Here is a 27969-nt window from a genome sequence, read left to right as displayed (position 1 = left end):
TTGCCAGACAGGATTGCCAATCTTTATAATAACCTCACTGAGCAGGATTAGTCCCACTTCGTCAAAGAAGAAATTGAGGCCCAGAGAAGTGAATTGTCTCGCCGAAGGTCACTGAGCTAGTAAGGGACAGTTCTGGATTCAAAGTCCAGTCAGCCTGATACATTCCCTTGTGCCCAGATGCTTTGTCTACCCGAGTGGGGACAGTGGCTCCCTCCAGCCAGGACTCCCAGGGCGCAGGTGGCAGGTTACTCACCACATTCTTGTAGAAGTAGTACACCACCATCCTGGCCAGGCGCCAGTAGCACCAGTGGCCGTGCACCAGCAGCAGCTTTGTGAGGTGCCTGAAGCGGGAGATAGCAAAGTCGCTGGACATGACGGCCTAGGAGGGTAGAGCAGAGACGTTAGCCTCCAAACACAGCTGCCAGTGCACCACAGAGGCCCCCTCAGTGGCCCTGCCCTGTTCCAGGTCCACAGCTGGGAGGTCTGAAAGACCTTTTGTCACATGTGGCACCCTCGGGTGGCCTTTTTGGACTCTGACACCCCACCCTCTCTTCAGGAAAATTCAAACCTCACTAGAATCCAAGGAGGGCAGGTCAGAAAGGACCACTGGTCTGGTCTGGCCCTTCCCTCCTTCCATTTATCCAATAAGAATTTACTGTGAATGGGTGTGTGTTGGGTACCACGTTAGGGATGTGCTGATTGACTACAGACTGGGGCCTTCGATGCAAGTAATCCTCCAACCTCTGAACCCTCTTGGACACCTGCTGAGGCAGGCCACTGGCTCCACTCTCAGATGGAGCTGACAGCTGGAGAGCTCTCTCTCTCCATGGAGCTGAAATGTGTCTTCTGCCCTAGGGATTACTCAGAACAAGGCACAGCTCGTAGCACTTTTAAGAGGATGAGGCTTGACATGCCTGGTTATTAAATCCTTGGTCAGTGTATTTAACCTCTCTCGGCTTCAGTTTCTTCATAAGGAAAAAACTGGAATAACAATCCCTAACACCCAGGGCTGTAGTGACTTCTAAATTAATGGGGATGACCAATGTGAAGTGTGACTAGAGTGCTGGCTTAAGGTAGACACACAAAAGGGGACAGTGTTTGTTCCCCCTCATCAGCAAGTTTACATAGCACCTATGTCTGCACTGGTGGGAACACAATCATTACGGTTCAAAACCACAAAGTGAGGTCTGTCTTAAATAAGAACATTAGCAGCTCAATTAGGATGCTTGTTCCAAGCTGATTTTTGAGTAAATTCGGTACACTTTTAAGGTACACTGAGCACTTCACAGGTCCGTCTAGTCATCATGGCTAAAATGGCAATTGAAAATGTTTTCCAATGTCCTTATTCCTGTCACTGCTCACAGGGGGTGCTGCAACCCTACATGTGGGTGGAGATTACAGGGAGGAAGCATGGAATCAGGGGAAGGCTTAGTTTTCCCTGAAAAGTTGGGTACTATTTGGCTTTAGAATATAGGTATTGCTGGCTGTCTGTAAAAAGCCAAGCATCCTTTGCTCTCCCTCTCTGTTCTGAAGGACTGGGCAGTAGGGATGTGGCCATGGAGGTTACGTATAGGCATGGAAGGAACCTGCCTTTCACATGGTAACTGTGCAAAGCTCTTCTGCACAAGTTCCTCCAGCAATGTGGAGAATTCTTTAACTCACTATTAAGGATAAAGTAGGAAAGTAACTAGAAGAGTTGAAGAGAACAATACCTGCATGCCTTCCTGTCCAGATATTCCAATCCCAATATCAGCTGCTTGAATCATGCTTACATCATTTGCTCCATCACCTGAAAGGAGAGAGAGGTCCTGAGGTCTTGGTCCAATGGCTGCATGATAATGAGAAGTTTTATATAAGTGTCTCTAAATTATTCCCATTTTCACCATAGCTGAATCCTTCTAATGTTGCTCTGAATAGTCCTATAGGAAATTGATTGAGCCTGAGGAACCATCTTTCTTCTGTGGAGAAGCCTTACTCTGTCCCTTTTTAAGATACAATGCTAGGTATTGGGAATACAACGGTAAATGAAACTTGGGCAGTCCTTTACTGATTCCAAGGCCAACATACTTCCTCTCACTCAGTACAACTTAAAATACTGACCACATCAAGACAACTTGGAATACTGGACAGCTAAATCACCAGAGATTGTCAATGGCATCCAAGGATGGGGAAAGTATTACGTTTCTCAAGGTAGATGAGATTGACTTTTCTGGTTGAGGTACTTCTAGTTACATTAAGTTCCCAATCAATGAACTCAGTGGGTTGGGGAACCTGGAGGGGAGGGCATGGGACTACACACACACCCCCATTCTAAACAGCAACATCAAACCGATTTTCCCATGATGGAAATGTCCTATATCTTAACAGTCCAATACAAAAACCATTAGCCACCTATGACTTTTGAACGGTGCCTGGAGAATTCCTCTTTAAAATAAAATTTCCGCATATAGCAGGTGGCAACCATTCTGGACAGCACACCTCTCTACAGTGAGGTTTTCCCAAAGCCTTATCTTTCACCCTGGAGTTTAGCAAACTTTTGGGCCAGACAGTAGATATTTTAGGCTTTGTGAGCCAAGAAGCAAAAGCGAACAACTGTTATTGCTGAGAGGCAAATAGTTTTTACATATTCTTCCATTAAAAACAAAAACCACTGTTGGTGTCTCTACAGAAACCCAGTGGGCTGGACTCAGCCTGAGGGCCTTGGTTTGTAGACCCAACTGCCTTCATCCTCCTCCTGTATCACCTGTTTTTCCAGTAGGTTTTCATCATAATCTGCAGTTAATTTATATGTGATATTATAGAGAATATGAAATTGGGGGAGAGAATTTTCTCTACCTAATTATCGGCAGCAACATTTATTAATCTTAAAAATGTTATCATTGTAAGTAGCCACTATTCTTCTAACAATGCTTTTTTTTTTTTTTTCCGGGATAGCACAGCAGTGCATAATTTTCATCTTCCCCATGGCAGGGCAAATCCACCTTTTAACCTCTTCTGCTACAAGCCAGTGGAAGTCGAGGTGTAGAACATACTATTTCTCGCCCTGCTGGTTTTGTTTCTGCTGCTGCCACAGTGATGCCAATTCCTGACCTCAGGGAATCAATCCTGGGCTATTGCCTTGAGTGTTTCTGAAGTTTTAAAGAGCACAATTCAGGGAATATAATTAGGATGTAGTTGCTAGATCTCTGCTCCCTGTATTCTTTCTTCCCATTCTTTTTTTTTTTCTGGTTTTGAACTGCTTTTACCTGAAGACCAGAAGAAAAAAAAAACCATATAAAAGAGGACTTTTATTTGAAATTCCAGGAAAGAAAATCTCTTTCCATGCCTGTGTAGGAGGAAGAGAACTGGAACCATCTGTAAGAATGTCCCTAAACAGAAGCAACACTGACCGTGTGCTTGGTAAGTGTGGGGCATGAGATGGAACTGCTCAGGGAACTCTTGGTCTACTGGGCAGCTCATCATTGAAGGCTCAGCAGGGCTTTGGGGCTCTGCAGGAGCTCCCAGAGAAAAGGAACAGTAGGTAGGATGGAAAGGAGCTCTTATAGAGGAAACAGCTTGAGGAAAGGCCTGGAAGTGCAAGAGGATGAAGCTTGTGGAGAATAAGTAGCCTCGTCCAGTTGGAACATGGAGGGCAGAATGTTGGGGAGAGGAAGGTAGGTGGCTGCGGGGAGAAAGAAGGACTGAGAATTGATGTCGACCAGATCATGACGATTCTTGTAAACCAGATGTGGTTGTTCCTGGAAGATCTAAAGTAAGGATGGTTCAAATTTCTCTGCCTCAACCATGACGAAAATTTAGCCTCCTATGAGGAATTCATCAACCAACAAGCCAGCATTTATTGAGGGTATACTCTGTGTTGAGTCTTGTATTTAGAAATGAACACACAACATTAAATATGGGACAGGCTCCACTTTTAAAACCTCCCCACCAGCCGTCAATTCTCAGTAGAATATTAAGTCCACAAATACACAGGGTTCACAGTATTGTGCCATATGTTAAGTAGGAGAGGGGACATGACCCGCATCCCAGGACTGAGTGGGCCTGAGTGTGTATTATTGAGCTACCCGTGCGTTCTGAATTTGAGGCCCCTCCTGGCTTTGGCCTCCATCCAAGACCCAATTTTTCCTGAGTGGACCTGCTAATCCTAATCTTGAGAACTGGGATTCACTCTCCCATTCTACCTAGCCTCTGCTTCATTTGCTGGCTCCTGCGTCTTTTTTTTTTTTTTTTTTTTGCACCATATGCCATACCTGCAGCATATGCAAGTTCTCAGGCTAGGGGTCAAATTGATTGGAGCCACAGCTGCCTGCCTACACCATTGCCACAGTGAAGTGGGATCAGAGCTGCATCTATGACCTACACCACAGCTTAAGGCAATGCTGGATCCTTAACCCACTGAGCGAAGTCAGGGATAAACCTGTATCCTCATGGATACTAGTTGCATTAGTTACTGCTGAAGCACAGTGAGAATTCCAGGCTGCCACATTTTGAGTGTCACTTTGAACTCTCTCCAAGACGATGAGCCTTGGATGAGCATCCTGACTGGATACCTGACCTTCCACCTGTGGTCCAGACATCCTGTCAGAAAAGCCTTGCCAAACTGCCACCCACGTCTCAGCAGGACGGGTACCTATGGAAAGGGTCATGACTCCAAGCCTGTCTCGCACCAGCTTGACGAGCATACTCTTCTGGAGTGGGGTGGAGCGGCAGCATAGGACAGACCGGCAATACTGAGTTAACTCCAGAAATTTCTCCTCCAGTTTTCCCTGGAAAATGGCATTCAATGTCTTCCCATCAATGACCAATCCAGCCTCTGGAACTGCAGCTCCTGAGGTGGGGGGCGGTGTCTCAGGAGGTAGGCGGAACCCAAAGAGCTTGCGGGCTGGCTTCTGTGGTCCATGAAATTGCTTTACCTCTTCCAATGCAAAGTTGAGGATGGATTCACAGGTTTCCTGTAAAGAGCAGAATAATGATTTTGGTATGAGAAAGCAACATTGGAAACAGAGGTTAAAAATCTCACTTGGTCCTTTAGTAAAATAGTTATAAAACTCTACCACCAGAGAGATGACCTAAGACACATACTCTGATTTTTACATTTTTCTGCAATGCTTCAAATAACATCAAAACCGTGTTAATTTGAAACCAAATTAACGGCCAACATAGGAGAGAGACAGCTTGGGAATGGGAGTGGAGAAAGCTCAGCAAGATGGGAATTGATACAGGGCTGGTGTAACATAATAAATGATACTGATCTGATGGCAAATTACGACAATATGTCACGCTGGTATCATGCTTTCCATTTTCCACAATTCATTTCCTTTCTCCTTTGTTCCTCAGAATATTCCTGTGGGGTAGGTTGGTGGTGGTGGGGTGGCTAATACTGACTTTAGTTTAGAGATGAGGAAATTGGAATGGGGAAACCCTTTGTAACTTGGCTAAGGGCATCCAGCTTGGTAGTGGAGGCAGATCATTACGACTTAAACTGTGGCTTCTTTAATTTTTTCCCCCTTTTTACCACTGCACCTGCAGCATGTGGAAGTTCCCTAGGCTAGGAGTTGAATCGGAGCTGCAGCTGCCGGCCTATGCCACAGCCACAGCAATGCAGGATTCAAGCTGTGTCTTGGACTATGCTGCAGCTTGCAGCGATGCCAGATAACCAACTGAGTGAGGCCAGGGATTGAACCCACATCCTTGCAGAGATGCTGGGTCCTTAACTCACTGAGCCACAATGGGAACTCCTGAACTGTGACTTCTTAATTGAAAAAATACATTGCCGCATGTTTATCCACTGATATAAATGTATTGGTCATGCTGGTTAAAACTGACCATGTGTGTGAGTCTTATTGATTTAAAGAAACTTCTTATTGATTTTTTTCTGTTTACCCTGAGACATAGTGAAGGAGTTATTGTTCTTATCAATTCTCTTCCATTTCTTTTGATTCTATCAAAGATAAGGACAGATTTTTGGATCTAAATATACCCTTAATGCCTCTCCCAGTTCTAAAACATCATTTTAAAATAAAGACAGAGAAAAGTTGTGGCAGTCAACTGCATTATCAATTTTACTAGCATTGTTTTGTTCATAGGCTCTTTATTTAGCAGTGTTCTTTTATCGGTGGCAAGGAATGAAAAATTTCCCTTTACTGCTGTGCTAAAAACTTCTGAAAATAAAATTCAAAATGTTCAAAGTGAGTCCATTTAAATGAAATCCTTAAATAAACAACAGTACAGGTAATACGGGACTTATGACAAAACCTGTGATGGTTGTTCTGAAATGACAGGTTTGAAGACCACTGATCTAGAAGCTTCTGAAAATGTTTGGAATAATTTCTTCTGTAGTGAGTAGAACTACAGGTCATTATTCTGGAGTCTTCCTCTAGGGGATGCTAAACGGAGCACCATAGACAATAGGGTGTGCAAAGGACCTATAGCGGTCACAGGAAGTAGTTCTAGGAGTAGGTGGTTATACTGGAAGTATTTCTCTGGGAGAGATCAAGGTAGTCCTTGTTGGAAGTTGGGGTTGGCACATGTTATAAACAGGTGTACCTTGTAGATATTGTGGGTTTGGTTCCAGATCACGCAATCAAGTGAATATTGCAATAAAGTGAGTCACGACTGTTTCGGTTTCCCAGGTCATGTAAAAGCTTACGTTTACAGTGAAGTCTATTAAGTGTATGGTAACATTATGTCTAAAAAACTAGTGTACATATATTAATTAAATACTTTATTGCTAAAAGTGCTATTATCTGAGCCTTTAGCAAGTTATAACTTTTTGCTGGTAGAGGGTCTTGACTTGACATCAATGGCTGCTGATTGATCAGGGTGGTGGTTGCTGAAGGGTGACGTGGCTGTGGCAATATCCTAAAATAAGACAATAATGAAGTCTGCCACATGGATTGACTCTTCCTTTCACAAATGATTTCTCTGTAGCATGCAATGCTGTTTGGAAGCATTTTACCCACAGAAGAACTTTCAAAATTGGAGTTAATTCTCTCAAACATTCTACAGCTTTATCTACCAAATTTGCTAAACCTCTAAAATCCCTTGTTGTCATTTCAACCGTCTTCACAACATATTCACCAGATTTCATCTCAGGATTTTTTTCTTTTTGGTCATCCATAAGAGACAACACTTCAGTTATTTAAGTTCGATCATGAGACTGCAGCAATTCAGTCAGATCTGTGGCCTCCACTTCTAATTCCAGTTCTCTTGCTAGTTCTACCACATCTTTTATTTGTTTGTTTTGGCTTTGCATAGTGGAAGTTCCCAGGCCATGGATGGAACCTGCACCACAGTAGTGACAGTGCCAGATCCTTAACCTGCTGTGCCACAGGATAACTCTCTACCACATCTGCAGTTACTTCCTTCGCCAAAGACTTGGACACCTCAAAGTCATCCATGAAGGTTAGAATCAGCTTCTTCCAAATTCCTGTTAACATTTTGACCTCTGCCCATGAATCACAAATATTCTCAATGGCATCTAGAATGGTGAATGCTTTCCACAGGTTTTCAATGGACTTTGTCCAGATCCATCAGAGTAATCACTACCTATGGCAATTGTACCCTTATGAAATGTATTTCTTAAAAATTTGAAAATTGAAATTACTTCCTGATCCTTGGGCTGCAGAATGGATGTTGTGTTAGCAGACATGAAAACAACATTAATCTCACTGTCCATCTCCATCAGAGCTCTTGAGTGACCAGGTTCATTGTCCATGAGCAGTAATATTTTGAAAGGAATCTTTCTTTCTGAGCAGTAGGTCCTAACAGTAGGCTTATACTATTCAGTAAAACATGCTATCAACAGATGAGCTGTCATCTAGGCTTTGTTACTGCATTTACAGAGCACAGGCAGAGTAGATCCAGCATGATTCTTAGGAGGTCTAAAATTTTTGGAATGGTGGGTAAAGCATTAGCTTCAACTTAAAGTCATCAGCTGCATTAGCCCCTAACAAGAAAGTTAGCCTATTTCTGAAGCTTTGGAGCCAGGCATTGACTTCTTTCAAGCTTTGGAAATCCTAGACAGAATCTTTTCCTACTAAATGGCTATTTAGTCTACAATGAAAATCTGTTGTTTAGTATAGCCACCTTCATGGATGATCTTAGCTAGATCTTTTGGGTAACTTGCTGTAGCTTCTACATCAGCACTTGCTGCTTCATCTTTTACTTCTATGTTGTGGAGAGGGCTTTCTTTCCCTAAACCTTGTGAAGCAATCTCTGCAGATTCAATCTTTTCTTCTGTAGCTTCCTCACCTCTCTCACCCTTCATAGAATTGAAGAGCATTAGAGTCTTGTTCTGGATTAGGCTTTGGTTTAAGGGAATGTTGTGTCTGGCTTGATCTGTCCAGATCACTAAAATTTTCTCCATATCAGCAATAAGGCCATTTCACTTTCTTCTCATTTGTATGTTCACTGCAGTAGCACTTTTACTCTACTTCAAGCACTTTTCCTTTGCATTTACAACTTGGCTAAGTGTCTGGCACAAGAGGCCTAGCTTTTGGTCTGTCTCAGCTTTCCACATGCCTTCCTCACTAAGCTTAATCATTTCTAGCTTTTGGTTTAAAGCTGTAGATATGTGACTCTTCACTTGAACACTTACAGGTCACTGTAGGATTCCTGATAGGTCTAATTTCAATACTTTTGGGTATCAGGGAATAGGGAGGCCTGAGTTGCTGGGGGAGACAGGGAATGACCTGTTGATGGAACAGTCAGAATGCACATAACATTTATCAATTAGATTTGCTGCCTTATATGGGTGTAGTTCATGGTTCCCTAAAATATCAAAGAACACTTGATCATAGATCATAATGAATACAATAACAACAAAGAAGTTTAAAGTAACTGTGAGAGGTATCAAAATATGACACAGAGACCCAAAGTGACCAAATGCTGTTGGAAAGATGGTGCCTAATGACTTGCTCAAGGCAGGGTTGCCACAAACCTTCAGTTTGTAAAAAAATACAGTATATGGCAAAGTGCAATAGAGTGCAATAAAATGAGGTGTACCCGAAATTCCAACATATGACTGCAGCAAATCATCAGAAATACAAGATTCAAAACAAAATCTCTGAATTTACTTATTTCAGATTTTCTAGGAGATAATCACAGTAAGTACCAGTCATTTCACATTTAGTGCATGTCAGGTACTGTGGCAGGCAGCCTCTAAGATGGGGTTCAGTGATCCCCACCACCTGGTATTCATGTCCTTCCTGTCATCTCCAACCCTTGAGTATAGGTTATGATTAATGGCTTCTTTCTAATGAAGAGAATTCTGCAAAAGTGATGGGATATCACTTCCTAGGTTAGATTATACAAAGACTGTGGCTACCAATTAGCTATTCTTTCTTTCTCACTCTTAAATGGCTTACCCTGGGGAAAGCCAGCTGCTATGTTTGAAGCATCTCTGTGGAGTGGTCTACCAACAATCAAGTCTATGAGCTTGGAATGAACCCTCTCCATCCTCAAGTTCCCACTCAGTTGAGCCTCTAGATGAGCTCACACCCCTGACAGCTTGACTGCAACCTCAAGAGAGACCTTGAACCAGAGGAGCTCAGCTAAGTTGCTCTTGTCCTCCTAACCCTCAGACAGTGTGAGATAATAAATGTCCATTGTTTGCTGCAGCTTAAGTTTGGGGATAATTTGTTACCATATACAAATACTGTGTGAAAAATTATTTTTCTTCTATGAACTTATTTAAACCTAATAGCCTCTGAAATAAACTTTTAGCTTCTTTTTTACAGATGAGAAGAATGAAATTCAAAGAGGTATGGCATCCAGACCATATTAAGCCTTCAAGATTCATTGTTAATAAGAACGATAATAGTTGTTGTTACTAGTTCCTATCTAATACTAAGCAATCTTTCTAAAATGCCTTGACAGATCAACATTTCCAGTGGTGGGTTAGAGCCCTGAGGTCTAGAGGCCCCATGACTTGCTAATAGCTTTAACATATGTAACAAAGAAGCAGTAGCCCTAAATCAATTTATAATGCATCAGGCAGATTAAAACCATTGGAGGAAATATCCACGGAATATGTAATTACATTAAACTAGGGTTTAAATAAACTTATGAGATTTAGAATGGATTTTCCCAGTTTCTGTCTTACCATAGCTATGCACCCACTACTTTTTCACAGGGATGAGAAAGACTAATCTCTCAGGTTTAGTGGGTCTGGGGGTGTGAGCAGGCTCAGCATTCAGGTACCATCTTGGAGGGTGGCAGAGAGCTTTAAAATCGTTGACAGTGACTGAACTCAACACAGAGTGCGGCCCACGGTTCCTTGGGAACTTTGGCTAATTAATCAACAAACATCTTCAGCTTCCTACAGGAATGCACTGCATTTAACAGAACAAGCCCACTCCATCCCCCTCAGGCTTGTAGATGTCCTCGTGGAATCAGGTGGAGCGAAATGATCACTGCAAATGGAATTTCCATTGCAAGCGGGGCAGGCAGGCATCCACACTATTACAGAGATCAAGCACTCAAGCAAGCTGCAAATTACTTTCTTTCCCGTGCACAATATTAATGCCAAGATTTCCTTGAGATTATTTTCATTTTGAAAATACATTGGGCCTTAATCTAATCATAGCATAATCTGTGCACCTGACAAGAAAGTAAATGATTTTTCCAATTCATCTAAAGGGCCCTTGGCACTTTTATTAGGACACACTGCTTTTTTTTTTTCTAATATGTGTGTGTCGATTCTTCATGGAATGAAAACCAAATGGAAACCTTGCAGAAGTCTATTCTGGGTCCAGATCAGCCTCAGGCAAAAGTGAAGGAATGAGATTTCCTCCTCCTTCCTGCCTCTCTTTCTCTGCTGTTTTCTTTCCCATCTTCTTCCCTCTCTCCATCCTTCTCTGAATAGTATGTTCTAGGTCTCCAGGTGCCCTACTCCATCACTCCCACAGTACAGTGCTTTTCTTGTTACTGACCCACATCCATTCCAATCCCTGCTCCCTTTCCTAGAAGCACACGACTCAATGCCTACTTCCCAGATTCATTAGCCAAGAAGACAGTGGAACTTTACTTTCTGCAGTTTGCATTGTGAAAATAGATTTTTCCCCTCCTAAATATAAAACTGTATTACAACTTTAAATATGCTTTAGACTTTTCTACAGCCCTCTCTTTCTAAACCTTGCTCCCTGCCACTCACAACCTATTCAAGTTGAAAATTGCAGTTTTTGAACTTGGCTTATCTTTTTCACTCTCCTGTCCCACCAAAACAGACTGGTCTCGTGTATTATTTCCTTCAGGTTTCATCCTGTGGCAACCGATTTGACATAGAAATGGGGGCTGAAAATTTAAACTCAGAATCATTTCCATTTAATTGGGGTTTTTCAATGGATGAGTTAATCCAAAGTATAAGAAACAATTGAGGTTCTATGAGCAAATAAAATATGCTGGATAGTGAAAATAGCATTAGCCTGGCTGGAGAAGAGGATTCTAGACTTAGTCTGTTTATCAGAAACTACCAGGGTGACCCTGATCAGGTGATAAGCCCCAGTGGTCTTCAGTTTTTCAAATGTAGAAAGGGGAGGTTGGGCCAAGGGTGGAATTCGAGAGAAGCACAACTTTCAAATACGTTAGACATAATGTAAATAGACTGGTCAACCACATGGGGGGATAACGTAGAGGATATCGGGTTGGATACCTTCCAGGACCTTCTGAACTCCAAGATTTGGGGATAGGAATGCTCCCTCTGTGTAACCAAATCCCACCCATAAGCCTGTCCCCTATTGGCCTAGATGCTATTCTGCACTTGGACATTGGCCCTGCTTTGGCCTCACCTGACTTTCCGTGTTAATGGAGTAAACAGTGTCAGTCTGGTCTAACAGTTTGCAGGCATAGGCGATATTGACCGCTGTCTCCTGTTTATCTCCAGTCAAGACCCAGAGCTGGATGCCAGCCTCCCGCAGAGTTGCAATGGTGTCTGGAACGCCTTCTTGCAGCCTGTCTTCAATCCCAGTGGCTCCTAGAGTGATTAAAGACATCTGAGCTCACATTTATATTGAAAGTGTAGCTGCTTAATTTCCCCAAAACTCTATCAAGCCAGGCAATGATGTTTAACTGTCTCCCATGTTCTAGGCTGTGCTAAGCACCAGGATATAGCAGTGAAGTAGACACTGCTCTTGAGGCTCAAAGGCCCACTGAATAAGGATTTATAACTGAACTACATTAGAAGATAAGTCCAGGGTGCTGGGCAAACATGTACCAGGAGACCTGAACTTCATCTGGAAGGTCACGGAAGGCCTTGCTGGGGAAGTTCCATTCAAGCTCAAGCCTGGAAGATAAACCTAAAAGGTGAGGAAGGAGGAGAATTCCAGGCAGAGGGATCAGCAAGTGCAAAGGCCCAGAGGTTGGAGTAGAGGATGACACAGCAAGGGAGGCAGAGTGGGGTGAGAGATGAGGCTGGGAAGGGAGGGAAGGTGCTGGATCGTGCACAGCCTGCCAGGGCATGAAAGGATTTGGCAATTTTTTGGTAGCAACGACAGCTATTAAAGGGAGTTAAGTGGGAAGGTCATGGGGTTGGTTTTGAATTTTAAGGAGGTCATCCTAGAGAATATACTGGAGGGTGGAGGAAGCAGGATGAATTCAGGGCTAATGGTTGAGTCTGAGCAGGAGGGCAGAGGAGAGCTGGATTGGTGTGGTGGCAACAGCAGTGAAGGCAATGTGGAGAGACTGGAACCTTTGCTCTCCAAGGGCTCACTGCAGAATTAATAGAGACTTGAGTTTGTGATAATACTCTTGGAGGGAATTAAAGATGCAGATGCCATCATTTTTTTAATGGTCTCAAGCTCTGAACCAACCTTGATGAATATATACCCAAATATCAAACAGTTGCTAAGTGATTAAGCAAAAATAAATCTGCATTTAAATTAAGACTCATTTCAGACCACAGACTCAATGCTGCCTATTTCACTCTGGACAGGAGCAGACATGCCATTTCTTTTCATAATCTTGAGTGATGACAGGTTGGCAAAGTGGTTACGTTGGATGCATATTGAAGAGATCATTTCATATTGTGGGACCCCATGTGAATGCATGGCAGCTTTTAATGGCATGGCAATTTCTTGGTGGTAGGATGAAAGCTTCCCAGTCACAGTCATCTCTGTCCCAAGCCACCTTGAAGGAAGAAATAGAAACCTTTCTATCCTGAAATGTGCTTTTTTTCTCTTTCAGACCCAAGTGTGCCAGTAAACAACCTCATGAAAAGTGGTGTCCGAACCTCAGCTTTCTTTCCCAGCACTAGCCTGGAAGGTGAGATTGAAGGTATTACAGGGAGGCAGAGTGAAGGAGAGAGGAAGAAAAACGCATTTATTTGTATGAATGGGAAAATGAAACAGAAAGGCGGCAAGTGCTTTTTTCAGCCAAGGAAGACAATGGGTCCTGACAAGTGTGTTCTCTTTCATGCAGAACGAGCTTAGGGGCACTTCTCACCAGGTGAGGCCAGAAGGCTCCCATGAAACCAAAGGAGACTCAGTAGAGCATGAAGAGGGTCAGGTACCCTAATGGGATGACATTCTGGTGGCCTGGTGTGGTGGGTGGAGCTGTCTGGACTTGCTACCCTATGGTTCCTGTTAAAATGAGGTCTTAGAGCCAGCTTCCAAGAGGGCCTTGAGAGGAAGCAGACAAAGACCCCTGCTGTACCAACAATGGAAACAAAATGCTGAAGGAGGTGGGGAGCATGCTTGCTTCAGCAGCACATATATTAAAGTTGGAATGCTACAGAGATGATTAGCATGGCCTATCCAAGGATGACACACAAATTTGTGATGCCTTCCATATTTTTTTTAACACCCCACTTTCAGCAATGGAAAGATCATCCAGACAGATAATCAATAAACACAGTCCTTAAATGACACAAAAGACCAGACAGACTTAATTGATAATTATGGAACATTTCATCTGAAAGCAGCAGAATACACTTTCTTTTCTAGTGCACATGGAGCATTCTCCAGGATAGGTCACATCTTGGGCAACAAATCAAGCATCAGTAAACTTAAGAAAATTGAAATCATATCAAGCATCTTTTCCAACCACAACACTATAAGACTAGAAACCAACTGCAAAAAAAAAAAAAAAAGAAACCCATGGAGGCTAAACAATATGATATTAAACAACCAATGGATCACTGAAGAAATCAAAGAGGAATTTTTTGGAAGGAATCAAATAATACCTAGAGACAAATGACAATGAAGACACAATGGTCCAAAATCTATGGGATGAAGCAAAAGCAGTTCTCAGAGGGAACTTTATCAGCAATAATCTTACCTCAGGAAATAAGAAAAATCCCCAATAAACAACCTAACCTTATACCTAAAGCAACTAGAGAAAGAAGAGCAAAGAAAACCCAAAGTTAGTAGACAGAAAGAGGGAGGTGGGGAAAAAAACTGTCTCCCCTTGCTTGCCATGCATCTGACCAAATCTTGTTACTACCTTTTATATTTAAAGAAGTATTACTGTTTTCTACCCCAGGGAAGGAGGGGATGAGATGAGGCACTCAGACAACTTCTGGCCACTAGCTGAGTGGCCTCTTTTGTTTGTTTAATTTCTCAGCAGTTTCTGACCCTGAAGCTGACACTGATCTGAGTCCAAGGACCCCCATCCAAAGCCCACTGAGGGAGATAGGATTAAGATGGTGGAATAGAAGGACTGGAGCTCAACTTCTCTTCTAAAAACAACAAAATTTACAACTACCTGCTGAGCAATCTTCAATCAGATGGAACAGAAGCCTTCACAAAGATATCCTACTCCAGAAGACAAAGAGGAAGCCACATCAAGAGGTAGCAGGGGTGATTATGCGATACAAGGAACCTCATACCTCACAGGTGGGAAACCCACAGACTGGAAAGTAACTGGTTCACAGAGACTCACCTACAGGGGTGAGAGTTCTGAGCCTCACATCAGACTCCAGGATAGGTCACCACGTGTGGGGATCTGGCACTGGGAGAAAGAGCACCTGGCATTGAAGGCCAGTGGGGCTTGTGCACAGGAACTCCACAGGACTGGGAGAAATGGAGACCCCCTTCTTAAAAGTCACACACAGACTTTCACGTGCACTGGGTCCCAGGGCAAAGCAAAGTCTCCATAGCGATCTGGGTCAAACCTGACTGCAGTTCTTGGAGGACATCCTGGGAAAACAGGGGTGAATGTGGCTTGTTGTGGGGGAAGGACATTGGAAGCAAAGCAAAATATTCAGCAGCATTCTTTTCTCTGGAGGTGGCCATTTTGGGAAAATCTGGCAACACCATCAGTCAGCAGCTGAGAAGCCCCAGGGCAAACAACAATCCAGGTGGGTTCACAGCCCCACCCCTCAGTAAACAGGCTGCCTAAAGATCCCCCAGGCACACAGCCACCTCTAATCCCATCCAGAGACAAAGCCCCACCCACCAGAGGGATAGGAATGAGCTCTACCTACCAGTGGGCAGGCATCAGCCCCTCCCAGCAGGAAGCCAACAGCAAGCCCCTGTACCAACTTCAGCCACAAGGGGGACAGACACCAGAAATAAGAGAGGCTATAATTCTATTATCTGTAAAAAGGTCACACCAAAAACCTATAAAAATGAAGAGACAGAGAACTATAACTCAGATGAGGGAGAAAGGAAAAAACCCAGAAAATCAGTGAGGAGGAGATTCTTAGCCTCCAGGAAAAAGGCTTTAGACTGTAGATGCTGAAGAGGATGCAAGACATTGGAAATAAATTGGAGGCAAAGATGGATAACTTACAGGAAACACTGAGCAAAGAGATACAAGATATAAAACTTAAACAAGAAGAGATGCAAAATACAATAACTGAAATAAAAAATTCACTAGAAGCAGCTAACAGCAGAATACAGGAGGCAGAAGAATGAATAAGCAAGGTGGAGGACAGATTAGTGGAAATGACAGATGCAGAACAGAAAAGAGAAAAAGGATTGAAAACAAATGAAGAGAGTCTCAGAGAACTCTGGGACAACATTAAACACACCAACATTTGTATTATAGGGGTGCCAGAAGGAGAAGAGAGAGAGAAGGGGACAGAAGAAATATTCCAAGAGATAATAGCTGAAAACTTCCCTAACATGGGAAAGGAATCACTCACTCAAATCCAGGAAGCACAACGAGTACCATATAAAATAAACCCAAGGAGGAACATCCCAAGACACATATTAACCAAACTGACCAAAATTAAAGACAAACAGAAAATCTTGAAAGCAGCTAGGGAAAAGAAACAAATAACATACAAGAGAACCCTGATAAGGTTATTGGCAGATTTTTCAGCAGAAACTCTGCAGGCCAGAAGGGAGTGGCATGATATACTTAATGTGATGAAAGGAAAAAACCTCCAACCAAGATTACTTTACCCAGCAAGGCTCTCTCAGATTTGAAGGAGAAATAAAAACCTTCACAGATAAGCAAGAGTTGAGAGAATCCAGCAACACTAAACCAGGCTTACAACAAATACTAAAGGAACTTCTCTAGGCAGAAAAGAAAAGACAGCAACAGGAAACAAAAATACCACAAATGACAAGGTTCACGAGTAAAGGTATATATACAGTAAAGATACAAAATCATCCATGCACAATTATGCCACCAAAATCAGAAATCATGAGAAGATGTGGGTACAAATGCAAGACACTGGAGATGCACTTGCAATTAAGAGACCAAAAACTTATAACAATCTCATATATATATATATATAGACTCATATCAAAACTTCAGAATAACTGCAAACCAAAAATCTACAATCGATTCACAAACAAATAAGAAAGATCAATGCAAATACAACACTAAAGATAGTCATCAATCCAGAAGAGGAGAGAACAAAAGAAGGGAAGAAAAAAGGGCAAAAAAACCCAAAAACAAATCCAAAGCAATTAATAAAATGGCAATAAGAACATACATATCAATAGTTACCTTAAATGTTAATGGACTAAATGCCCCAACAAAAAGACATAGACTGGCTGAATGGATACAAAAACAAAACCCATATGTATTCTGCCTTCAAGAGACCCACTTCAATTCTAGGGACACATACAAATAGAAAGTGAGAGGATGGAAGAAAATATTCCATGCAAACGGGTATCAAAAGAAAGCTGGAGTAGCAATACTCATATCAGACAAAATAGACTTTAAAATGAAGAATATTTTAAGGAACAAAGAAGGTCTCTACCTAATGATCAATCCAAGAGGAAGATATAACAATTTTAAATATCTACGCACCCAACATAGGTTCACCACAACATATAAGGCAACTGCTAACAACCTTAAAAGGACAAATTGACAATAACACAATAATAGTGGGGGATATTAACATCCCACTTACAGAAATGGACAGATCATTCAGACAGAAAATCAATAAGGAAACACAGGCCCTGAATGATACATTAAACCAGATGGACTTAATAAATATTTATAGGACATTCCATCCAAAAGCAACAGAATACACATTCTTCTCAAGTGCACATGGAACATTCTCTAAGATTGATCACATCCTGGGCAACAAATCCAACCTCAGTAACTAAGAAAATTGAAATCATATCAAGCATCTTTTCCAACCACAACGCTATACGACTGGAAATCAACAAGAAAAAAAAAACTGCAAAAAAACACAACATGCTACTAACCAACCAATGGATCACTGAAGAAATCAAAGAGGAAATGTAAAAATACCTAGAAGCAAATGACAATGAAGATATGACACTCCAAAACCTATGGGATGGAGCAAAAGCCGTTCTAAGAGGAAAGTTTATAGCAATACAAGCCCACCTCAGGAAACAAGAAGAAGCTCGAATAAACGGGCTAACTTTACATCTAAGGCAGCTAGACAGAGAAGAACAGACAAGACCTAAAGTTAGTAGAAGGAAAGAAATCATAAAGATCAGAGCTGAAATCAATGAAATAGAAATGAAGAAAACCATAGAAAAGATCAATGAAATGAAAAGCTGGTTCTTTGAAAAGATCAACAAAATTGATAAACCTTTAGCCAGACTCATCAAACAAAAAAGAGAGAAGACTCAAATCAATAAAATTATAAATGAAAAAGGAGAAGTAACAACAGACATCACAGAAATACAAAGGATCAGGAGTTCCCGTCGTGGCGCAGTGGTTAATGAATCCGACTAGGAACCATGAGGTTGAGGGTTCGATCCCTGCCCTTGCTCAGTGGGTCAGGGTTCCGGCGTTGCCGTGAGCTGTGGTGTAGGTCGCAGACTCGGCTCGGGTCCTGCGTTGCTGTGGCTCTGGCGTAGGCTGGCAGCTGCAGCTCCGATTCGACCCCTAGCCCAGGAACCTCCATATGCCGCGGGAGCAGCCCAAAGAAATAGCAAAAAGACAAAAAAAAAAAAAAAAATACAAAGGATCATAAAAGACTACTATATGCAACTATATGCCAATAAAATGGAAAACCTAGAAGAAATGGACAAATGCTTAAAAAAGTACAATCTTCCAAGACTAAACCAAGATGAAATAGAAAAGATGAAGAGACCTACCACAAATACTAAAATTGAAACTGTGATTAAAAAACTTCCAATAAACAAAAGTCCAGGACCAGATGGCTTCACAGGCAAATTCTATCAAACATTTAGAGAAGAACTAACACTTATCCTTCTGAAACTATTCCAAAAAGCTGCAGAGGAAGGAACACTCCCAAACTCATTCTATGAGTCCACCATCACCCTGATACCAAAAGCAGACAAAGATTCCACAAAAAAAAGAAAACTACAGGCCAATTTCACTGATGAAATCCTCAACAAAATACTAGCAAACTGCATCCAACAATACCTTAGAAGGATTGTACATCATGATCAAGTGGGATTTATCCCAGGAATGCAAGGGTTCTTCAATATCCACAAATCAATCAGTGTGATACACCACAGTAACAAACTGAAGAATAAAAAACTATATGATCCTCTCAATAGATGCAGAAAAAGCCATTGACAAAATACCACACCCATTTCTGATAAAAACCCTTCAGAAAGTGGGCATAGAGGGAATCCATCTCAACATCATAGAGGTCATATATGACAAACCCACAGCTAACAGCATTCTCAATGGTGAAAAGCTGAAAGAATTCCCACTGAGATCAGGAACAAGACATGGATGTCCTCTCTTGTCACTACTATTCAATGTAGTTTTGGAAGTCCTAGCCACAGCAGTCAGAGAAGTAAAAGAGATAAAAGGAATCCAAATTGGAAAAGAAGAAGTAAAACTATCACTATTTGCAGATAACATGATACTATACCTAGAGAATCCTAAATACTCTACCAGAAAACTGTTAGAGCTCATCTATGAATTTGGCAAAATCACAGAATACAAAATTAATACACAGAAATAGACGGCATCTCTATATACTCACAATGAAAGATCAGAAAGAGAAATTAGGGAAGCAATCCCCTTCACCACTCCATCCAAAAGAATAAAATACCTAGGGAGAGGTACCTAAAGAGACAAAAGACCTGTACTATGAAAACTATAAGACACTGATGAAAGAAATCAAAGATGACACAAATAGTTGGAAAGACATACTATGCTCTTAGATTGGAATAGTTAATATTATCAAAATGAATATACTACCTAAGGCAATGTACAGATTCAATGCAATCCCTATCAAATTACCAAGGACATTTTTCTCAGAACTTGAACAAAATATTTTAAAGTTTGTTTGGAAGCACAAAAGACCCAGAATAGCCAAAGACATCCTGATAAAGAAAAGTGGAGCTGGAGGAATCAGGCTCCTGGACTTCACACTATACTACAAAGCAACAGTTGTCAAAACTGTATGGTACTGGCACAAAGACAGAAATATAGATCAGTAGAACAGGATAGAAAGCCCAGAAATAAACCCACGCACCTACAGCCAACTAGTCTATGACAAAGGAGGCAAGAATATACAATGGAGAGAAGACAGCCTGTTCAATAAGTGGTGCTGGGAAAACTGGACAGCCACATGGAAAAGAATGAAATTAGAACACTCCCTAGCACCATACACAAAAACAAACTCAAAATGGATTAAAGACCTAGATAGAAGACCAGACACTATAAAACTCTTAGAGAAAAACATAGGCCAAACATTCTCTGACATAAATGACAGCAACATCTTCTCAGATCCACCTCTTAGAGTAATGACAGTAAAAACAAAAATAAACAAATGGGATCTAATCAAACTTCAAAGTTTCTGGGCGTTCCCGTCGTGGCGCAGTGGTTAACGAATCCGACTAGGAACCATAAGGTTGCGGGTTTGGTCCCTGGCCTTGCTCAGTGGGTTAACGATCCGGCGTTGCCGTGAGCTGTGGTGTAGGTTGCAGATGCGGCTCGGATCCCGCGTTGCTGTGGCTCTGGCGTAGGCCGGTGGCTGCAGCTCCGATTCAACCCCTAGCCTGGGAACCTCCATATGCCGCAGAAGCGGCCCAAGAAATAGCAACAACAACAAAAAAAGACAAAAAAGACAAAAAAAAAGTTTCTGCACAGCAAAGGAAACCCTAAACAACACAAAAAGACAACCCACAGAATGGGAGAAAATCTGCAAACGAATCAACTGAGAAGGGATTAATCTCCAAAATATAAACACCTCCTACAGCTCCATACCGAAAAAACAAACAATCCCATCAAAAAATGGGCAGAAGATCTAAACAGACAGTTCTCCAAAGAAGACATGCAGATGGCCAAAAAACACATGAAAAGATGTTCAACATCTCTCAATATTAGAGAAATGCAAATCAAAACCACAATGAGGTACCATCTTACACCAGCCAGAATGGCCATCATCCAAAAGTCTACAAACAATAAGTGCTGGAGAGGGTGTGGAGAAAAAGGAACCCTATTACACTGTTGGTGGGATTGTAAATTGGTGCAACCACTGTGGAAAACAATATGGAGATGCCTCAGAAAACTAAAAATAGAACTACCATTTGATCCAGCAATCCCACTCCTGGGCATCTACCCAGAGAAAACCATGACTTGATAAGACGCATGTATCCAATGTTCACTGAAGCACTATTTTCAATAGCCAAGACATGGAAACAACCTAAATGTCCATTGACAGTGGAGTGGCTCAGGAAGAAGTGGTACATATACACAATGGAATATGACTCTGCCATTAAAAGAAATGAAATACTGGCATTTTTAGCAACCTGGATGGACCTAGAAATTACCATGCTAAGTGAAGTCAGTCATACAATGAGGCACCGATATCAAATGCTTTCACTAATATGTGGAATCTGAAAAAAGGACAGAATGAACTTTGCAGAACAGATACTGACTCACAGACTTTGAGAAACTTATGGTTTCCAAAGGAGACACTTCAGGGGGTGGGGGGATATGCTGGCTTTGTGGGATTGAAATTCTATAAAACTGGATTGTGATGATCATTGTAAAACTGTAAATGTAATAAATTCACTGAGTAATAAAAAATAAAAATAAAATAAAACTGTAAAAAAAAATAAGTATTACTGTTTTCTTACAATGACCTTGGGTTTCCCCCCCTTCATCCCTGCCTGGCTGAGAGCTTGGCAGAGTGTGATTTACCCAGTGGAGGAATGATGGCTCAGAGGGATTTGGGGGTGCTTCCCTGGCAAGCTCTCCACAGGGACAAAAGATGGCTTTATCCTCTGGTCACCATGGCCTCCCAAGATGAAAGAAGGCTTTCATCATGTAGCCAGTGCACGCATGCTCTTCAAGCACTGCCTTTCCTAGATCTTGCTACTGATCTGTGAGATTCATTCACCATGATAGGTAAAGCCTCCCCCTTCTCCCTTGGCAATGCTGTTCCTTCAACAGAGATCCCAGTGCTGTCTTTAAGTTGGTGTTTTCCATCTTTCCCCAGCATATTCATCTAACTTTTACACAGCAGCCAGTAGAGTAATTTTGTAAAACACAGATCTGTCCCTGCGTTGACTCCCTTCCTGTCTCTAAACTTTTAGTTTATAATTCATATGGCCCTTCATAATAACCTGGGTCCTTCTGACTTTTCTCCACAAGCTGCATGCAGTGCAGCCACTGCAGACCTCTGAGTTCCCAGTCAGCCTGGGACTTCTTGCCTCCACACCTTCATCCAGGACCTTCCGTCTCCTGGAACACCCTCTCCCTTTGACCAGCTCCTTTGTTCTGCTCAGTTCCAGATACCCTGTGCCCTTCCTGGCACCATATTGGGTTAGCACCTTCTCCTTTGTGTTTCCTTCCCACTAGGTATATCTGCCAGCCCAGCCCTCATCACACTCTGCTGAAATTACTTGTTTGATCATTTATGTTTCTTTGCTAGCTTCTGAGCTCTGGGAGGGCAGAGCCTGTGGCTCTTGTTCCCTTTGTAACCACAATACCTAGCATGCTAGTTGGACATGGTAGGTGCTCAATAAACATGCAAATAGTTGGAGGAGAAGCAATGAGGCCTTAATCCAGCAGGAAGCTGGGTGTGGAGTTGGGGCTGGGTGCTGGCACAGCCTATTTGTGTCAAATGTCTGGAAGGGCACCCCAGGGAGGCTCCTAATTGAGACACATGAGTAGCAATGTTAGAACCAATGCCAGGAGTTCCCGTTGTGGCACAGTGGTTAATGAATCCGACTAGGAATCATGAGGTTGAGGGTTCGATCCCTGCCCTTGCTCAGTGGGTCAGGGTTCCGGCGTTGCCGTGAGCTGTGGTGTAGGTCGCAGACGCGGCTCGGGTCCTGCATTGCTGTGGCTCTGGCGTAGGCTGGCAGCTGCAGCTCCAATTCGACCCCTAGCCCGGGAACCTCCATATGCCGTGGGAGCGGCCCAAGAAATGGCAAAAAGACAAAAAATAAAAAAAATAAAAAAAAATAAGAACCAATGCAAGAACTCCCTCTCCAGCTTGCAGCATTTCTTTTAAAAAGTGCAAAGATAACTTATTTTTAGTTACCAAGTAAGGTGAGTTGATTTTCCAGATGCTGTGCCGTCTGCATGAGAAGCTCATCTCTGTTGTTGAGGGATGCCTCAGCCTCATGCCGGAAGCTGGCCCATCGCTGAAAGTCCTCTTCACTTAGGACCTAGGAGACAAGAATAGGTTTACCCACAACTCTGGGTGAACTGTTCCACTTTCCCATGTGCTGGGTCTCTATGGCCAGTGTGAGCCCCACTGCACAATACATGGGCTCTCCTCTCAATGATTTTTTTTTTGAATGCTTCAATCAATGAAGGATTGATCCTCATGTTTTGTTATCACCAAACTTCTCTGGAGCCCCTGCGATGCTCTGGGCACTGTAGATATGGCTGTGATCAAGGCAGCTAAGAGCCCTGCATGTCTGGGGTTATGCGTTAATGGAGGGTGAAAGATATTATCAAAGTAAATAGAAGGACGGATCATTTTAAGGAGTTCTCAGTGGAAAGTAAAAAGGGCGACATGAGTAGGGGATAGCTGTGGGAAGAGAAGCTATTTCACGTGGACCTTCAGGTTCCTTAGACAAGTGACATGTAGGCTGAGATTCAATCATATGGGATCAGTCATGAGGAAGGGCAAGTTCAAAGACCCTGAGACACTAATGAACTTAGCTTTCTTTCTATTCTTTGAACACACCAGTTTGCTGAATGATGGCCAGCTGGCCTTCATGCCCACTGTCTCTTATAAGAGTAATGAATAATTCTTTTGTCCTAGCATGAAATATTCTTAAATTTTTCCTCTGTGTATGGTACTACAGAGAAGACCAAGGGGGCACAGGTAGGCTTTTTGCTTTTAAGCAATAACAGTCTTATTACAGGAGGCAAAATAGGAATAGGTAATTTCAATGAAAAATAGAGGGTGGTAAGGCTATAATTACAATTTATAGAGTAGTACGTGCTGATCATGGTCTCAGGCACTGTACCTGTGTTATCTTAATCTCCCTGACAACTGTATGAAGTAGGGGACAATAGCACCATTAATAGAGAGGAACATCTGGAGCTCAGAGAGGTGAAGAAATTTGCCCAAGGTCACACCACAGATAAGTGGTGAGACTGGGACTTGTACTGGGTGGGTGTGGCTTTAAATTGGATGCTCTCAAACTCTGTGTTGCACTAGGCACTGTAAATGAGATGAAGCGTTCTGGGGATTTATGGAGGAGAAATCACTTCCAGCCTTCTTGAAATGTATGCCAATCATATCTCCCTGACCTGATTTTAGGTACCTTAAAATCAGCTCTGAGGTTCATAGCTCCTTCCCTGCCTTTCCCATAGAGGCTGCAAAGTCAAATACCTACATGGCATGAGGTATGCCAATAACTGGACCAAGGGCAATGCAATTGGGGATAGTAGGAACTGTGACCAGTTGCAGAACACAGCAGAATACATCCTTTAGCAAAGGGGTCACCTGCCATATGGCTCTGGCTATTTGTGCCTATTCAAGAATGGAGATCAGGTTTTCTAGATAGATCCTCTAAATTTTCAAGAGAAACCAGGAATCTAGATTTGCATGTGATCCCATGAAATCTCTCAAATTACAAATCTAGGTAAATAATTAAAATGTTAAGAGGATCCTTTGAAGGCGAAATTATAATGTTGAAATTATTATTATTATTTTTTGGGGGGTGTACCTACAGCATATGGAAGTTCCTGGACCAGGGATCAAGACTGTGCTGCAGTTCCAATTTGCGCCACAGTTGTGGCAGGCAGCATCCTTAAGCCACTGTGTCACAAAGGGACTTTCATATTCAAGTGATTTTATGAGTTATATGTTAGCAACTATATAGCCAATGGAAAGCAAGGAACCATAAAAACATATTGATAAGAAAACTTGCCATTCATATTTCTACCCCAGCAAAATTGTCAGTCGAGGGTCTCTGTGGTCAGGAGAGCTAATTGTAAAAATATTAAAACGACCAACACTGAAGATCTTCTAAAGAAAAATAAAAAAGACAGAGGCAGAGTTGAGGCCTTTCAGGCACTAAGTGCAGAATTTTTTCTTACCTTCTTGGCAATGCACAGTGTTCGAAGGCCATCTCTTGCATACATGTCTAGATGCTTCTGGGTCCGGGCTCGGATTTTCCTCACCTTCTTTTCCACATCAGTGTCAGTCACTGTCAAATAGTCATTGTCCCCCATGAGGTCATGTACAAATGCTTAGGGATCCTTGTTCCTAACACTCTGGAATCTTTAGAGGAGGAATCCCTTTACCCCAGAAATGCAGAGGAGCTCTCCTGTGCTCCCCAAAGAGGGTATCTCCATGGCCTTAAATTGCTTGCTCCATCTGATCATCCAAAGTCTGACTGAAAGAAGTACCATTTAAGGGATGGAGGTGGTTTTAGGTATTGTTCCGATTACCTGTTTGGATCAGAATCATTGGAAACTTAAATAATAGAGACTTCCAGGTCTGGTTGAAGGCCTGATATATCAGGGGACCATAAATATGAATCTTTGTTGTTACCTAAGGAGTTTTCCATGTGGCTAGTTTGGCCCTGGATGACCAGCTTTCTGTCAGATCTTAGACGTACTACCCATCCCCTTCTCTGCCATCTACTTCAGTCCTTAAAGCAAGTTTTCTCCCAAGACAGCTACAGACCTGAATCTCATTGCTAAGTTCTTCACCATACTGAGTTTGCTGAGTTAGATTTAGAAACAATATTTTTTGGTTTTCTATAAATCTAGTGTGAAAAATACTTTGTGTTACTCCAAGTCCCCCTTTTGAAGTCCTACATAAGTTTCTCCTAGAAAAAATTTATCTTTTTCTATTGAAATCCCAGTACTATTTATGTACCAGATAAAAAGATTTTTTTTCAGCCTGGAGTAGCAGTTACGGGGCAGGATTGATGCCATCACCAACCACTTATTTTACCCAAGATGTCCAGACATCACCAATTAGTGGCAACTGATCATAAAGCTGAGCTTGGAAAAAAGCTTTGGAATCCTTCTTTACCAGGGCTTGAATGAAAGCTTTAGAAGCCCTTGAGCAGTAAACAGATTTTGTGTACCTCATCCATCCCTCCATACAATGCAAAATTAAAAGTACAATTCTTAACAGTAAGATAAGAGTTCAACAAGGCTCTGATTTTTTTTCTGCATACTATTCTAAGGCTGCTTTTAAGCAGTATAAAATTCCCTTCAAAGATTATTTTCTCATTTTCAGGTGCTCCCAGTTTTCCTGGTGCCTTTAACCTTTGTCTTTTTGAGTACCATCTACAATGTGTTATTTTCAAAGACATCAGCTCCTAAGATGAAACACATTTTACCTTCTACCTGTGTGCCTTTAAGTGTACCTTTTTGCTCAGGCTACCAGGAATACCAGGGTCAAAGTGAATGTTGCAACACTGTAAATACATTAAGCCTGATTTATTTTGTTCCCTACCTTTTCCCAGCTTTGCTTCTCAAATATTACAGTAACAATGTATATGTATCTTTTATTGGCCACATCTATAATCCATTTTGGAATCAGCTGAGGAACAAATAAAGAAACATCTCTGGAGGCAGCTTGGATTACTGTTGCCCAGGGATAGAATGCTGTGTCTCCCTTGACTCAGCAACACTGAATTCACTTGTCTGCCAGAGTCTGGGGATGAAGAGACCTAATTAGCTCCCTTCCCTTTCTAAACACTCATCAATCCTTGTGAACCTCCTGGCTCTGATCCATAGCTGATAATACAGGAGGCACATGGCTGCCCAGGCAATTCTAAAGCTTGGCTGGAATCTACTATCCTGGGAGAATCATAGCCTCATAACTGTCTTCTCCTTGTTAGCTGTCAGGAAACGGCTGCACACTAATTCATGTTGCTCCAAAATTGGACACTGATATAGAGGGACTTTGGAACATTTTTCTGGCTTGGAGCAAGTTTATGAAAATCCATTTGGGGGAGGCTGAGGAAAGGGATGATAAAGAGGGCCACCTGAGGCTTCACAGAGTGAACTGAGCTTGATGCAGAATTTTGGTGGCATGGACAGAGCTCTGAACTGGGATTCACGATACCTCCATGTAGCATTTACTGTTAGTTAGCTGGACCCATCTCTTAAGCCAATTCCCTCTTTGGGTTCAGTTGGCTTCTCTCCAAAACTAAGAGTTAGGACCAGAGTATGTCTAGGATTCATTAATGGATGTCCTGGTGAAAAAAAAAATTGTATGGGGAGTCTATATTTAAATGAGTTTGGGAAACTAGAAACTGGGATAAAGTTAAAGAGGTTCCCCTATGACAGGACTTATTAAAGCCTTTAATAAGCTAATAATGAGCTGTGTAACTCTCCAGGTTGAGAAGATGTAGCAGGTTTTAAGGAAGCTGCTTTGAGAGCATGTTGTGGGTTTTGCGTTCCAGGTGGGACTCTCCAGACAGAGTGACACTATATAACTCCAGCCCCTTATCAGCCCTCCTCTCCTGGACTCTGGGTCAGGTGGACTCACCATGGGCGGGGTCTTCCAGCAGGTCCATGATGACGCAGTCGGCGCCCTTGGTGTAAACGATGATCTCACCAGTCAGCGGGTGCCTCACCACCACAGACATCCTCTTCCTGACAGAGTCAAAGTCCAGTGTGCAGAGGACATCAAAGGTGAGGCAGGTGCCTTGGGGCAAGCGCACGGTCACCTGCTCAGGCGTGCGGGACACCAGCGTGAAGCTGTAAGCATGGGCAGCGTGCACCAGGGCAGCCTCATCCGGGCTCTCGGCCTCATAACAGAGCTCTGGGCTGGCCAGGCCGAGGGCTGGGGCCTGCAGCACCTCCTCCAGGGAGGCCTCTGGCCCCACCTCTAGAATGTCACCCTTCTCCCATGTGCTGCTCCTGTAGCCACCGTCGGTGGAATAGCCACCGCTACCTACAGACTCATCATCTCTCTCTTCTGAGTCCCTGGTGGGCATGTTGGCCCCAAAACTCTCCCCCAGGTCTGTGTCGGAGGGTGCAGTGGATGAGAATGACTGGCTGAGACTTGAAAGCTTCAGCCTGTGGAACAGCTGCTGGATCTTCTCCAGGGATGTCCCCAGAGCCTTAGTTGAGGGTGGCATAGTGACCTGGCGGTGAAAGAGGAAAAGAAAACATTCCTCTTCAGGTTGGGAAAATTATCAAGCTGCCTCATGGCAGAATAACAAG

The 27969-nt window shown here is 42.6% G+C and overlaps 1 protein-coding gene and 1 non-coding gene across 5 annotated transcripts in view; one reads left to right on the top strand and one right to left on the bottom strand.

Annotated features, from left to right (window-relative positions):
- The window catches only part of ATP10B (ATPase phospholipid transporting 10B (putative)), a 348489-nt gene that overhangs the window by 34103 nt on the left and 286417 nt on the right, over window positions 1-27969 (bottom strand). For all 4 annotated transcript variants that reach the window (XM_085001864.1, XM_021076903.2, XM_021076902.2 and 1 more), the window contains 7 exons: window positions 27290-27890; window positions 24874-24983; window positions 22856-22982; window positions 11790-11974; window positions 4631-4952; window positions 1713-1789; window positions 254-379 (listed from right to left, as the gene is read on the bottom strand). In XM_085001864.1, coding sequence (XP_084857990.1) covers window positions 254-379; window positions 1713-1789; window positions 4631-4952; window positions 11790-11974; window positions 22856-22982; window positions 24874-24983; window positions 27290-27890 — 1548 coding nt within the window. The remainder of the gene's footprint in view (window positions 1-253; window positions 380-1712; window positions 1790-4630; window positions 4953-11789; window positions 11975-22855; window positions 22983-24873; window positions 24984-27289; window positions 27891-27969) is intronic.
- LOC146395656 (U6 spliceosomal RNA) lies at window positions 13688-13792 on the top strand. The gene has a single exon (XR_014831663.1). It is a non-coding gene; the product is annotated as a U6 spliceosomal RNA (small nuclear RNA).

This window comes from Sus scrofa, chromosome 16 (assembly GCF_054392235.1).
Source record: "Sus scrofa isolate SSC_HxYL_T2T_F1_AM1 chromosome 16, Sscrofa_HxYL_maternal_Yorkshire_Landrace_v2.0, whole genome shotgun sequence".
Taxonomy (NCBI): Eukaryota; Metazoa; Chordata; class Mammalia; order Artiodactyla; family Suidae; genus Sus; species Sus scrofa.
Note: the sequence above shows the minus strand (reverse complement) of the source record. Positions and strands in the feature narration are given on the sequence as shown.